At 43.7% G+C, this 16,317-nt stretch overlaps 1 protein-coding gene across 5 annotated transcripts in view; it reads right to left on the bottom strand.

Moving 5' to 3' along the window:
* OSBPL10 (oxysterol binding protein like 10) overlaps window positions 1-16,317 on the bottom strand; it is a 327,946-nt gene that overhangs the window by 24,271 nt on the left and 287,358 nt on the right. For all 5 annotated transcript variants that reach the window (XM_050779385.1, XM_050779384.1, XM_050779383.1 and 2 more), the window contains one exon: window positions 15,098-15,247. In XM_050779385.1, the coding sequence (XP_050635342.1) occupies window positions 15,098-15,247 (150 nt within the window). The remainder of the gene's footprint in view (window positions 1-15,097; window positions 15,248-16,317) is intronic.

The following is a 16,317-nucleotide window of genomic DNA, read 5'->3' as shown; positions in this document are numbered from 1 at the left end:
TGACGGGTATAACTTCAAACAAAGATAATTTCGTAACCTCGGCTCGTGTCTTTTTCCCCACTCTATGGCAATGGGGCTTCTGTGGCAATAATTCCACTCTGAACACGAATCCTCATGTTTGTACCCAAGATTAAAGTTAACAAGGAAAATCGATACAATGTTTACTCTCTAGTTATGTACTTTTGAAAAGGAGAAGAATTTAAGATATTTCCCCCAATTTAGTCAGCATTTCTGAACTCAGAAGCTGAAGGATTAAAAATAAATAAGTAAATAAATAAGAAAAAGAACTCTACTTGGAACCCTGAGTCATGGAATGTCAGAACCAAAAGGCAGCCTTCAGGATGATTTCGTGCAACGCCCTGGTGCCACAGGCGAGGGCACTATGCCTGGGCCACCCAGTGGCTGAACCAGCAGGGAACCTCGGGCTCCCAGCTGCCACCTTCAAGTCCCTGTCATTACTCCATGACACATCACGATTATCTGTTTCTGGTTAACAAGAACATCTTCTCTCAGTGGACAAGGGAGACAGTTAGGATGTCTGAGCCACCCCAGCTGCTGTCATGGATTAAGAAGAGGGGAAAGGGCCAAGCATGGTGCCTCATGCCTGTAATCCCAAGAATTTGGGAGGCTGAGGCAGGAGGATCACTTGAGGCCAAGAGTTTAAGACTAGCCTGGGCAACACAGTGAGAACCCATCACTACAAATAATAATAACAATAATTTTTTTAAAAGAAGTGAGCAAAGGAGATAGAATGGGCAAGACTGTGGGACATGAGCCCCACCTTCTAAGGCCATTTCACTCTTCCCAACATAGCAAGAAAATCCACCATTCCAAACATTATCATCAACATCATAAATGGAAGGCAGATCGTTGCAATGAAGGAAAGGCATGGGAGGTGTAGCTCCTGAACTGGATGTCCAGCCTCCTGTCATACCTCCAACTCTCCTCCACACCACAGCCAGAGTCATCTTTCTAAAATCTCTGTAAGAGATAAAGCCTCCACCTCCCTCTGGTCTCACACAATATCCTGACTGACTGCCCCCATCCCTCCCTGCACAAATCTCCCCTCACACACACACACTCCCTTTTTCTGCCCTTTCTCCTGCCCTGTCTATATGACAAAAAGTTCATCAGCTCAAGCAGCTCTCTCCTTTGTGAAGCTTTTTCTGACTGTTTCTGCTTCCAAGGCTAAAGCAACAACCCCTCTTTCCCATCCTCTACACCTCACACATATCTCCACCTGCAAGGCTTTTTTGCTTTTATTCATGCACACGTCTCAAAACTGTAGTGGATAGACACCTGACCCCTTACTACCCAGCAAAAAACAAGACAAACAGATGAACTGCACGAGAGACACTTTTGTTTCCTTTGACACATTGAAGTTACCCATATTTTTAAATGCAGATTCTCACTCACCATGCTTTTAATTCTTCTGAATATATCCAGCCAAGTTTTCAGCTGCTGCTTCTCTCGAGGAATATGAGAATATTCACATAACATACCAACTTCTGGGCTGAAGCCAGCTTACACGGAATCTAGCTTATTTCAGGAACATGTTTTGGGGGGTAAGGAACCAGAGCCTGACCTATCAGAAGTGCACTCTAAATGTCTAATGAATGAGTAGACTCAAAACCGGTCTGCCCCACACTCTACTGGATCTCCTAAGACACCTCTGGGGCCAAAAAGAATGTGGCTGGATGACCTCCAGGATGGGCCTTCAAAGGCTCCAAAGGAGCCAGAAGGAATGAAATCGCTTGTATGAAGGCATCTTCCCCTTCTCTTTACCAAAAGGAAAAAAAGAGGCTCTGCTCAGCAACCTCTGCCAATTATTACTGCCCAAACTGTTTAGTCTAACTCTTAACTATGGGGGGGGGGGGGGAGGCGGGAAACAAATCCAAACTGAGGAACAGTCTGAAAAAAAACAAAATGAAAGCAAAGAAAACCTGACTTGAACTCTTCAGTATCACTGCCATGAAAGGGAAAAAGGAGGGGAATTTTCTAGGCTAAAGGAGACTAGAGACATCATAATGACCAAATGTAACATAATCTGGGTTGGATTCTGCAGTTTTAAAAAACAGCCATAAAGGACATGATTGGAACAATTTGGGAAAATTCACCATGGGCTGAATATGAAATAATATTGCCTCAATGTTACATTTCCCAATGTGACAAATGTATACTATAATGTCCTTAGTCTTAAAAGATACTCACTAAAGGGGTAGGGAAGAACTGTCATGATGTCTGCAACATACTCTAAAATGGTTAATCGAAAAATAAACATACATGTACAATATAGTTTGGCTGTGTCCCCACTCAAATTTCATTTTGAATTGTAACTCCCACAATTCCCACGTGTCATGGGAGGGACCCAGTGGGAGGTAATTGAATCATGGGGGTGGGTCTTTCTTATGCTGTTCTCATTAATAGCGAGTAAATCTCATGAGATCTGGTGGTTTTATAAAGAGGAGTTTCCCTGAACAAGTTCTCTCTTTGCCTGCTGCCATCCATGTAAGACATGATGCTCCTCCTTGCCTTCTGCCACGATTGGGAGGCCTCCCCAGCCATTTGGAACTGTTAAGTTTGTTAAACCGCTTTTTCTTCCCAGTCTCGGGTATGTCTTTTATCAGCAGCATGAAAATGGACTAACAATGTGTAACACACATATGTACATGCATGTGTATGGATAAAGTTCTGGAGGGAGAGAGCTTGAGAGCTAGAGAGAAAAATGGAAGAAGGAAGGAGGGAGGAGTGGAGGAGAGAGGCTGGCAGAGAGGGAAGAAGGGAGAAGAAATGCAAAGCACAAAATGTTAGTAATTGGCCAAAAAAGGTAAAGAATATTATGGGAGTTGATATGGTTTGGATTTGTGTCCCCACCCAAATCTCATGTCAAATTGTAATCCCCAGTGTTGGAGATGGGGCCTGATGGGAGGTGACTGGATAATGGGGGCACACTTCCCCTTGCTGTTCTCATGATAGTGAGTTCTCATGAGATCTGGTTGTTTAAAAGTATATAGCACCTCCCGCTTTGCTCTCTTTCTCCTGCTCTGACCATGTAAGATGTTGAGAGCTTCCCCTTCGCCTTCTGCCATGATTGTAAGTTTCCTGAGGCCTCCCCAGAACCTGTACAGTCTGCAAAACTGTGAATCAATTAAACCTCTTTTCTTGATAAATTACCCAGTTTCAGGTAGTTCTTTATAGCAATGCAAGAACTAATACGAGAGTCCATTTTGCTATTCTAGTAACTTTACTGTAGATTGGAAAATGTTCAAAATAAAAAAGTTGGAGGAAAAAGAAAAAAGGTTCTACTGGGGATGCAATACCTGAGAACATAATAATTTTCAAAGACAACCTTCCCAAAATTGCAGACTGAGGGAATATGGGCTCACAGCCAACATCAAGTCCAACCTACTAGGCATGTATTCTGTACTTTGAAATGATGTGGCTTTGTCAGAGCACGAAAAAAAAAGAATACCTGGAGAGATGGAGCAGAATGGGTTGGGAGCAGAATTACTATTTCCTCTTTCATCTTCTGTTGTGTGTTTCACTGGAGTTTGTACAGAACACCAGATCAACTTCAAAACCATGAACTGAACACTCTGGACAAGATGTCATACTTTTCATTAAAACAGACTTCCTAGTCTGGTCTGATTTCTTCCTGTCCTACAATCTCCTGGGCACCCTCTCCTTTTTTTCTTTTTTTTTTTTTTTTTTTTTTTGGTGTGTTTGCAAATAAGTAATTTAATCATCCATTTCTTGGACAGTGGACACCAGGGATACAGACCCAAGGAGTGGTGAGTACTAATTGGGCTGTCTGCCTCCGACAGAGGGTGAGTGATGGCCCAGCTGTTCAGACTGATGGCATCCAAATGACCTGAAATCACTGCCATGGATTTACCAAGCCATCAATAAAGACTGCCTTTTCTTCCATTAACATAATTAAGACAATGAACTATTTGGGGGGAGGGAAAAAAAGAGAGGATCTGCACTAGGGACTCAGAGAACAATTAATTACATTTAAAGTGGCATCAATCCAGAAGTAAATAATCTTCAGGTTGGGCTCTCAGGCTCTTAGAAATCTGAAATAAACAATCACCATAGGGGAAGGCACAGGACACCTGGAAAGAGGGATAGTCCCCTCCCCACAACAGGGAGCACAGCTGGCCTCTGCAAATAGAAGGCCAAGAGTAGGTGCAATTTTCTTCAAAGAAACGCCAGTTGCCTGGGTGCAGTGGTTCAGACCCGTGATCCCAGCACTTTCAGAGGCTGAGGTGGGAGGATTGCTTCAGCCCTGGAGTTCAAGACCAACCTGGCTGCAAGACCTTGTCTCTACACAAAAAAATGTTTTTAAATTAGCCACGTGTGGTGGTGCATACCCGTAGTCTTACTGCAGACCTAGCCATTTGTAGGCTGAGGCAGGAGGATCGCTTGAGCCCAGGATTTTCCGGCTGCAGTGAGCTATGATTGCACCACTGTACACCAGCTTGAGCGACAGAGCAAGACCTTATCTTTTTAAAGAAAAAGAAAAGAAAGAAAAAAGAACCATCACTTCATAACCTCGGAAGTCATCTTCCTGTTTTACCCTTAGATGGGCAAACACACCCAGTGCAAACAAGCAAGCAGAGAGGCCTCGACCACCACAAAGGTTCATTTATGTCCCGTTTTGAGAAAACCAGGAGAAATGCACGGAAATCCAATTTTACAAAATAAAGGGCAGATAATTCACACTGCAAAAGGTTTCTTGACTTAGCCAACCTTTTCCCTGGGTTTCCTTAACCTGCCAGCTCCCTTCACACCCATTTCATGGTGCCTGAAGCATTATGAACAGCATTCATTAAAATTTTTGTTAGATGGGAAGAGTTTGAATTAAAATGTTACTTTTTCCAAGAAGATATTTACTACATAGAAAGACATCTGCTGAGGTGAATGCCTGTGTGTTCCAGAGTCCCAGACACCAGCTCTGTTGGGAGCAGAACGTCATCCCTTAGCAGTGACTAGCCATGTGTGCGTGGCAAATTCTTCTCCCCAGGACTCAATTCCTCAGTTGTAAAATGGAGAAAATAAAAATACCAACCTTCTAGGCTGATTGTGAGTATCAAATGGCAGTATTAAATCCGTCCAGTGCCTACCTAGCATCCAGGAAATGCTCATTCTAGGCAGGCTCAGATTCTAGACCCCTGTGATCAGGAAACAGTAACCTCATTTGGAGACCAGGGAAGATACGAGCAACAGAAATTAGACACAACCTTGTCACCTAATATTTCAGTGACAATGCTGAAAGCTAAAATGACTCACAATGCCCAGAGCAACCCCAGGACCACCTCTGATACTTCTATAAACAATCCGTCACCTGCTCAGAGAAAAAGGAGAAATAATTGTATAAGACAAAAACATTGCCGTGAGAATATTTGAAATATTGCAGACTTAAACTGTTCTTAGAGCTCAAGCCAGGGCACAGCACTCATTATCTTGTGTAACCTTCTTAGATGCCTGTAAGCAGGTACGACTATTCCATTTTACAGATGAGGAAACTAGCGTCCAGAGAGGTTTTGCAATTTACAATGGCTAAGTCAGTGGAGAGCTGGAATGAGAATCAATGCTGCTTGGCCAAGGCCCATGCTGGGTCGCTCAACACCCCCAAGGGGCCTGAAGACTATCGTGACTGTCACTCTTTCTAGAAGTGTGGATTGATGAGCTGCTGCCAACAGGACAGAAAGGGAGCATGGAGATCGCACAAACTACATCCCCTCATGAAACAGATTTACACAGACAAGCTTAGGGAAGCCAGGTCTCCACTCTGTCTTCTATTAAAAGGCAAACACTTGGGAGAGAGAACAGGCTTTGCTTGACAGTATACTGAAAACCAGATTCAGGGAGAAGAACAGCTGGAGGGATCTGGCAAGAGAAGTGGAAGCAGGACCAGGGAGACCAGAGATCCCTGAGGTCCACATCTCTGCCTTGAGGGGCTCATTTCCAGGATAAACACTGGCCTGCTGGCCCTTTTCATTAAAATTTCCCTTTTACACAAAGGAGCTCAAGCACCACAATGTTAATCTTTGCATATTGTGATTGATGCTAGAAATCGGGCCTAATGAAATAATTCAATCAAAGGAAAAAGTCTGTATGACCAAGAAGATGTTCACTATATCATTACCTATAACATCAAGAAGCCAAAAAGAGACAACGTGACCAACCACAGACTATTTGTTGGGAAAGTAAATGATAATGCAGCCATATGGTAGAATGTTATATATCCATTGAAACGTACACAGGTAACGATGTCACTTTCGGTAAACCCGTGGTGAGTACATGATGTCTGCTGTAGTGTGATTCTATATACCAGGGGTCGACAAATATAAGCCATGGGCCAAATCTCCACTTGCTTTGACAACCAGTTTTACTGGAACAAACTGTAACCATTCATTTCTGCATTATCTACAGCTGCCTTTGTAGTCAAATGGCAGAGTTGAATGGTTGCAGTAGATAGAACACGCTCTACAAAGCCAAAAACACTTGTTATCTGGTCTTTTATTTAATTAAATACAAAATTTTTTAAAACAATGTGTTGCTCTGTTGCCCAGACTGGAGTGCAGCGGTATGATCATAGCTCACTGCAGCCTCAAAATTCTAGGCTTAAGTGATCCTTCTGCCTCAGCCTCCCCAGTAGCTGGGACTATAGGTATGTGTTACCACACCTGGCTAATTTTAAAGTAGTTTTGGTAGAGACAAGGTCTGGCTAGGTTGCTCAAGCTGGTCTCAAACTCCTGGCCTCAAGCGATCCTTCTGCCTCAGCATCCAAAACCACTGGGATTACGGATGTGAGCCACCTGTCTGACCTTTTACAGAAAATGTTTGCTGGCTGTGTGCAATGGCTCTTGCCCGTAATTCCAGCACTTTGGGAGGTCGAGGTGGGCAGATCACCTGAGGTTGGGAGTTCAAGACCAGCCTGGTCAATATGGTGAAACCCCATCTCTACTAAAAATACAAAAATTAGCTTGGCATGGTGGTGTGCACCTGTGATCCCATCTACTCAGGAAGCTGAGGCAGGAGAATCACTTGAACTTGGGAGGCCGAGGTTGGAGTTAGCCGAGATCACGCCACTGCACTCCAGTCTGGGTGACAGAGCAACACTCTGTTTCAAAAAAAAAAAAAAAAAAGGTTTGCTGACCCCTGCCCTATATTATCCATATATTTTATATTCTTTTGTATCCATTCAACATTTAATTTTAAAATTATTTTAATTTTTAAAGAAGTTTCAGTGAACATTGCTATGATTTTTGACACATGCAGTCAATGCTTTCTAAAAATGCAATCAATTTATAATGCCATCAGCAAGGAGTTGGGGCATCATTTTTACCCTGTATACACTAAATATGTATCTACTATTTTGTTGCGGATTTAGAAGGTCTAAAATAAGGTCATTTGTTTCTTTGATTAGTAACAACTTAAAAAATTATTTAAGAGTCATAGAAAATTATCTCAGCAAGCTTCTCTTTCAAAACATGAATCTTTTTTTTTTTTTTTTTTTTTTTTTTTGAGACGAACCTTCGCTCTTGTTGCCCAGGCTGGAGTGCAATGGCACAGTCTCGGTTCACTGCAACCTCTACCTCCCGGGTTCAAGCGATTCTCCTGCCTCAGCCTCCCGGGGAGCTGGGATTATAAGCGTGTGCTACTACACCCAGCTAATTTTGTATTTTTAGTAGAGACGGGGTTTCTCCATGTTGGTCAGGCTAGTCTCGAACTCCCAACCTCAGGTGATCCGCCCACCTCGACCTCCCAAAGTGCTGGAATTACAGGCATGAGCCACCGTGCCCGGCCTCAAACCATGAATCTTGTCTCACGTGTTCTTGACTGATGAGCTATGAATTGGGTATCTTTAGGCTAGGGACCTCATCACCAGAGCACAGCTCAATCCACTAGTTTTGGCCACAATCTCCATCCCCAACCTCCTACCTATTCTCTGAAGCCAGTTGTGCTCTCTGAAAGGATTCAAAATACACTGTTCGATATTTTTCTATATCTATAACATTGGAGTTCAGACTACATCCTCTGAGAAATCCATACAGGGTTACAAACAGACACACACATCCTAGGCTGCCATTATCTTTAACTACCACCCATAAGCTCAAGTTCAAGCATCCCTCTCTCTGCTATTGCCCCATATGTCCCATTCACCCCATCCAGTCTCTAGTCCTACCAGCACCTTTGACCCACTGACCTTGTACTGTCCACCTCCCCCCTGTGGTCTCACTTCCCTCCACTCCCAGTAGAGTCCCTGGCCCAACCCTATACTTACTCCCTTTGATCTGCCTCAAGCCACAATGCTACTCTCTCCCTCCATCCAGGCAACTAACCGAGAAAACCTTAACTCTGTTTAATCCAGCCCCTCACATTCTGTATATCTCAATCTGGCAGCTCAACTTTCTTAGAGAAACAGAGACAACATGCAGACTCTGAGTTTAAATTCACAACCTCAAAACCTTAAGTGGCCCCCTGGTGGTGTGTGACAATCCTCCTACCTGCTTCGTCTCCCCAACCACTTATTTCCTGTCTTCTCCCTTCTCACACCTCTAATAATTCTTTGCTCTTTTTCACTCCCAGCTGGTCACTTTCCTGCTTTTCTCACTGGGAAAACTGAAGCAGTCCGGAAAGTTCACTTGATAATGATAACAGCAAACACAGCATGCACTCTGTGCCAGGCACTGCTCTGAGTCCTTCACACATCACTATGTATACATACAGAGTGGCCCTATGAGGAAGGTATGATTATCAACCCCCTTTTAAAGGTGAGAAAACAGAGGCACTCAGATGCAAGGTAATATATAGACAGGAACTCACTGAGATGCCAGCCCAGGCAGTCTGGCCCAGAGCCATGTGCTTAACCACGAAGGTCTCCTGCCATCTTCTGGTGTCTCTCTCTGCCTGCCTCCCTGCTGCAATGGATGGATTATCCTATCTCTGGCCAACTCCCCTTCCATGCACTGGATCCCATGCCCTCTCACCTCCTCAAATTCCCGCACTCATCTGCTTCCTCTCTCCTGCAGCATTTTTTCCTCTATTAATCCCATCAGCATTCAAGCATCTTAAGAAACCAAATCTCCCTTAATTTCAGATACTCTTACAGTTTCCACCCAATTTTCTGTCCCCTTAATATCAAAGTTCCTTTAAAGAGCTATCTTTATTCCCTGTCTTTATACCACATTTTTTCCCATTCTCCCTTGAATGCACTCCAATTAGACTTTGGCAAAGCCAAATACAAGGGTCCATTTGCAGGCCCCAGCTTTCTGGACCCATCAGCAGCAATTTAATACAGCTGATCAATTCTTTCTTCTTGATACTCTCTCTTCACGCGGCTTCCACAACATCACACTCCTCTGACTTCTATCTTACTTCACTGGCTGAACCTTCTTAATCTCCTTTGCTAGATTCTTCCCATCTCCCTGACCCCTCCGTGTTGGAATATCCCAGGACCCTGTAATTGGATATTTTTCCCCATGTCTCTACTCATTCTCTAGAGAAACTCATCTAGCCTCATGGCTTTGAACACCATCTATACATTGTTTCCTCTCAAACTTGTACCTGAGCCTCACTCATGAACTCCAGATTTGTATATATCCAAATGCCTACATGTCCTCTTGAATGCCTAGCGGATGGATATCTCAGATCTAATCAAATCCAAGACTGGATTTGTGATAGCCCCAACATCTCCAACCTGTTCTTCCCTAGTCTCCTTCTCCTCCATAAAATGGAGTGGTAATCTGTTACATTGGTGACTTTCAATAAACCACACCTCCTGGAATTTACACTTTTGCATAGTCCTCCTTCAGTCTGGCCTGGATGTGTGACTTACTTTAATCAATAAAATAGAAGTTATCTTGTGCCAGTTTGGGGCCTAAGTCTTAGGAAGGCTTATCAGCTTCCACTTTTGCCATCTTAGAAGCCTTGAGCTGCCATTTAAGAAGTATGGCAACCCAGTTGGAGAAACCATGTGGGAAGAACACATGAAGAGAGAAAGGTCCTAAGATTTCACGAAGAAAGAAGAGCCCAGCTCTTCCGGCCAAGTCCAACTCACCAGCGAACAACAGGCATGAGTGACCACTGGCAAGACCAGCATAAGAGCTGCCCTGCTGAGCCCATTCCAGATTGCATAACCATGAATAAAAAAAATTTGGGGGTGGTTAGTTACCAGCAATAGATAACTGAAACAAATGGCAACTAATAATAAATGGCAATTAACAATAAAACAAATGGCAATTAATAATTATTATTATTCTAGCTGTTCAGGCCAGAAATAAAAGAATAAAACAAAATTTAAAAACACAATAAAACAAAAAATAAAAAATAATAAAACAAATAGCAATTAATAATAATAATTATTCTAGCTGTTCAGGCTAAAACTTTAGAGTCATCTTTTATTCCTCTCTTTCTCTCATACTGCACATCATATGCAAATCCTGTTGGCAGTATCTTCTATGCACATCCAGAATCAGCCACCAGCACTGTGCCACCAGCACCTCACCTAGGTTACTATAGTAGCTCCCTCCTTTTTTTTGAGATGGAGTCTCGCGCTGTCGCCCAGGCTGGAGTGCAATGGCATGATCTCGGCTCACTGCAACCTCCACCCCCCGGGTTCAAGCAATTTTCCTGCCTCAGCCTCCCGAGTAGCTGGGATTACAGGTGCCCACCACCACACCCAGCTAATTTTTTGTATTTTTAGTAGAGACAGGGTTTCACTATGTTGGCCAGGTTGGATTCAAACTCCTAACCTTGTGATCCACCCTCCTAAGCCTCCCAAAGTGCTGGGATTACAGGCGTGAGTCACCGCGCCCGGCCAGCTTCCTCTTCTACCCTGACCCCTGCTCTTCACACCCCAGTCACCCCGCCTCAGTCTATTTTTCACAGGAGAGTCAAAATTACCCTTTAAAAATACAAGCAAGCAGGCATGGTGGCTCATGTCTATAATCCCAGCACTTTGGAAGACCAAGGCAGGTGGATCACTTGAGGCCAGGAGCACGAGACCAGCCTGGGCAACATGGTAAAACACCGTATCTACTTAAAATACAAAAAAACAGTTGGGCATGGTGGCACACACCTGTGATCCCAGCTACTCGGAAGGCTGAGGCAGGAGAATCACTTGAACCCAGGAGGTGGAGGTTGCAGTAAGCCAAGATGGCACCATTGTCCTCCAGCCTGGGTGATAGAGCGAGAATACATCTCAAAAATATAAAATAAAAATAAAACAAAAATACAAGTAAGATCACATATTCCCTTGCTCAAAACCCTCCAGGGGCCGCCCATATCACTCAAAACAACATCCTGAGCCCTCACAATATCCTAAACGGCCCTATGACCTGCTGTCTCACCAACTTACTCTCCTGCCAATTCCACTCAGTTCACTCTGATCCATCCACATTGGCCTCATGCCCAAATGCCAAACAAGATCCATCTTGGGCCTTTTTCACCCCCATCCCCTCTGACCAGAACACTCTTCCGTAGATGCTCACACGGCTGTCTCCCTCATTTAAATCTGGTCTCCACTCAAATGTTACCTAGCCACCCTGACCAGTTTACCTAAGAGGGACTCCCATCCCACCACCAGCTATCCTCCCTAACATGCTCTATTTCTCTTCATTATACTTCATCTCCATCTCCTTTTCTTTTCGTCCTTCCTTCCCTCTCTCTCACTTGTTTCTTGTCTGTTTCCTTCCATCATCACTCAGGCCCCATCAGGGCATGGATTCTGAATACTCTGCTGCAATCCCACTGTCTAAAACAGTATCTAGCATGTGCAGTGCTCAATAAATACATGTTACATGAGTGAACGCATTACAAATGGTTGCCTTTCATATCCCTGAAAACTAGGTAAAAATGGTCCTAAGCCTCCAACCTCAATACTGCATTTTGTGGGCCCTTCTTGGAGCCTGGAACTTGGCACAACAGTCATGTCAGGATCTCCTTAACACCACACGATGTTGCTCATTTGCTCAAACTTTCCAAGGCTTCCCATAGTCCTCAGGATCAAGTTTGTCCCCTTCACATGGCCCATAGGCTCTGTAGGATCTGATCCTAACGCCCACTCCAGGTTCAATGGAGCCACTCACCAGCATGCACAACACGCCAGACCTTTGGTGACCCTCCACCTCACTGTGGTTCCTCCATCCTCTCTTCTTTTCTAGGCTACCCACAATATGTGGAAATACAGTGGGTTATCCAGTGGTGGTAGTCACCAGTAACTTGGGGTTATGGTGCCACCCTGAGCAAAGAAGGCAGACAAGGGTGCTTCTGGAGGCAGGAAGCTACATGCTGTGTGGGGCACAGTGGAAAGTGAAAACGCAAGTCCCCTTATTTGAAAATTATTGAGAATTTCAAGACAGTGATAGCAGGGCATTAATCCAAGCCTGGAGCCCTTCCGAGCATGGGGTACTGAGCAACCTCACAGGTCAAACATCCACGAACCTGGCCCTGTCTGGTAACCACAGTGAAACATGGCAAGATACAGCACTACGTGCCCAGTTGGGCTGGTCATGACTCACAAATGTGTCAACACTGGCACATCCTCAGGGATACGGAAGTGTACTTGTTTTTGGAGAGAGACTAGACCTTCATCCTTGAGGTGAAGAAGATTCTCTCTCCAGGGTGCCTGCTCATCAGATACTCCATTCTGGCTAAGTTCTTCCACTGCTTGCTTATTTAGTACAGGGTTAACTTAATGACATGGACAAGTGCCAAGAAGAGAAAAGGGAACAGTAAGGAGAGAGGAAATTTCATCAACCTTTTTATAATGCAAGGCAACAGAAGCCAAGAAACCACATAGGATAGTAACAGTTCTACCTCTTTCTCTCACAAGTATTTCAGTTTGTCAAGTCTTCCTTTGGTTTTTGAATGACAGAGTCTTCCCAGTAAAGTAAGTTAATAAACTCTAGACAGGAAAAGTTATTCTTTCAGGTACTCAACTGAGTATTGGGAGAAATGCAATGTCTGCTCTTTCAGGAAGAGGCTGTGGCTCTGAAAATGCAAAACAATCATATTCTAATAAAACAATAATAAACACGAAAGGCACAGTTGCGATATTTCTTTATTTTAGGCCAAGACAGGAATAACGTGAAGTCGCTCAGACACTCAGCTTGCCATAATATAGTCCTCTCAGCATTTTCTTGCTTCTCCATATCTGACCTTGGCAATTTCAATTTCTCTTACAATCTCTTTCCTCTGTCATTCATGATTCTAGGTCTGAGTTTTATAAACATTAAAAAAAATCCACAATGAGAATATATTTTACATCGTGACCCAGTAGACATGTATCAAAAGAACTAGGTTTCATGTGCAGAATGCTCTGATATTTTCTTCTGTATTTTATTTCATTCTTTATAAATGGTTTCACAACCCACTAATGGTTCATGACCCAGTTTGGAAACACTGTGATTTTAGATCGTACTTGTATACATTATTATCATGCACACTTCATCAAACTTTAACTCAAGCTCCATCTGGGTGTCTACACAATCCACAAGAATAAAACATGGGTATCTTTTAAAAGTCAGGCATTTAAATGACTCCTGTAGCTGAAAAACAATGAGCATTATCCAGCTAGAGGACTGAAATGAAGGGAAGGCAGCAGCATGGAGAACAGGTCGTCATAGCTTGGCGTGCAAAACAAAAGCAGCCACACAGAGGGTGGAGGATGGCGAAGAGGGAAATTTCTATGTCTGGCATCCTCTGTGTGGGCCCACTGTTTTGTTTAAAGTGGTGCAGTCTCCCAGAATATCAGACACGCTCACATTCAAACCCATGAAAACACTTCAAAGAAAAGATTTGTCTGTCATCTGAGAGGCTCCCATCTCCTCAGTCTCTCTCCTATCTTCTATAAATGGTTAGTCACCCTGTTCTGTCATCTTCCTCTTCAAAGAATTCCTCACACTCCTGCCACTTCCCTCTCTCCTCTGGCCCCCTGCCTAGTCCGAGATGAGATTGTGGAATCCAGAGCCTTCACTGTGGCCAACCAAGCCAACTGCCCTTAGGGCTGTTCCCCAGGCTGTGCCTTCAGTGGCTCTGACATCCACATTTTTCTAGCTGGCCTTCAGAATCTAGAACTTCCTTCCCCAGCACACCCTCCCCACAGATCATGTCTGTCTGTCTGTGTGACAGCTGCTTCTCTACCCCACCACAGTCAAACCACATAACATGGCATTTCATAAGGATAAGATGGTGACACACTTGCTAGGAGCTCAGCACCGGGTTAGGTCCTCTGCACGCCTCCTGCAATTCTCATGCCACCATGCCAGGAAGGCTCCCAACTGGAGTAACTGTCTGGGAGTGGAACCCAGGAAGGATGAACTCCAGGTTCTTTCTATCACCTAACAATGGCCCCAGTGACACCACACAACCTTTCAGCTACATACAAAATTGCCTTTCCTGCTTGCCTCCAGAATGAAGCTACTGACTAGAGGTGAGGGGTAACGTATGTGGGACCCTCTCCATGACATTAGTGGTGAGGACACAGGTACTCTTGGTGAGGTTCCTCAGGAAGCATCTTGCCTGCACTCAGCACCAAGAAGAGTTGGTTCCACTTCTACCTATGGCAATGAGATTCAGATCACCAACAAGGTTACCCTTGGGGACCAGCGGTTACAGCTAAGGACAGCCCTCAGCCAGTCGTGAGGTTGGGTGTGCAGAGTGGCCTCATTCCCGGCGCCACCATTTGCCTTCCCCATCTTTTCCCTCTATGGCCACTGTGTCATAGTCATCTCTATAGGCTACCTACAATTATCTCTAGAACACAGCAAGAAACAAAGAAATAGTACCTTGAATTTTCCATACCATCTCATATGCTTTTTCTGATGTTCTCCCTGCCCTTGTAGAGTAGCACCTCCTCCCGAGAATCAAATGCAAGGCTGCCCAGCCCTGAGGATAACCATTTGTGTACAAAAATGTCCTTTCAAATTATACCTGGAATATCCATACTTGAAAGCAATGCTGGCCTTTTTCCCCACTCTACTTCTCCAATCTCACCGCAATGAAAAGAATGTATATAGAGAAGGCTTGAGGATAGAGACGGAACCCCAACAATGGACCACAAATCGAGGGGGACATGCCAACCTACCTTGGTCAAATCCATTCCAAGTTTGAGTTGTGAAATGAGATGAAGAATTATACTACGCTGATCCTCCATGACGCCCAATTCCGTCTCTTCCTTATCTTCATTGTCACTTTTTTCATCTTCAGACAAAACCAATTCAGAGCCTGAGTTTGGCTAAAATGAAATAATCAATAAAAATCACCAGCTGGTCCAACAGAAGTTAGAAATAAAGTGTATGAATTCATATGCTTTGCAATGACAGAAGAAACCCAATCCTGTCCCGCAGAGAGCTGCTCTGTGACCCAGTCCTGTTGGCCATGGGGCAGATGAGTCCCTGGGGGTCGGCCCTGTGCCTTGGACACTGCATATCCCCTTTCATCTCTCCCGTCTTCCCCGATTAGTGAGCCAAAGGGACTTCCCCTGACGAAATAGCTCCCTGTTCTTTAAGAAACTAACTATAGTATATGGGTATGAGTTCCCTTCATTTTTGCCTATTAGCAAGTAGGAATTTACCAAAGTTAAACTCCCGTTAACTTGCACGACCCAGGCCACTTCATATCTAACATAAATTTTTCTGTTTATAAGTAAAAGTTGGATTATCCAGGGAGTAACTAAAATTATTTATGGAAAAATGTGCTCTAAGACTATTTCTATCCAAATCAATTAGGATCACTCTATCAGGTGTAAGAAAAGGCTGAGAATTGGCATTAATTTAGGGAGGAAGGCACCAAATGAAAATGTAAGGCAAAACTCCTGAAACTTTATAATACTACTGGGATTCACACTGGCCAACAGACCCTGCTTTCCTCGATGCAAGTTTATTAATTCAATCACTCGATTCCATTTTTTCATATTACATAGAAAACAGGCAACTTATTAAACTGGGAAAGGGGATTACCGCACATAAAATTTTCCAATATCCAAGTGTTAAGAACTCTGGCTACAAGGTAAATTGCCTTCAGCATTCTATTGAAAGAAGTCTCCACATTCCACACTCCACATTTACCTATGTTCTTATGATGCTTGCTTATATATAAGCAAAAGCACTCTGCACAGAACATTATACATTTCTTTCCAATTATCAATAACAGGTCAGACATAATCTACAGAAATTCAGAAGCTCAAAGGAATTAAATATGAAAGGATACAGACTTGTCCAAACGTTCATGCAAAAAACGAACAATTTACTAACCTCATTAGACAGAATCATTTTATATCTACAGGCACTTCTAACATACAAAGGT

This window comes from Macaca thibetana, chromosome 2 (genome assembly GCF_024542745.1).
Source record: "Macaca thibetana thibetana isolate TM-01 chromosome 2, ASM2454274v1, whole genome shotgun sequence".
Classification (NCBI taxonomy): domain Eukaryota; kingdom Metazoa; phylum Chordata; class Mammalia; order Primates; family Cercopithecidae; genus Macaca; species Macaca thibetana.
The sequence above is the reverse complement of the archived record's forward strand: the minus strand, read 5'-3'. Positions and strand labels throughout refer to the sequence as shown.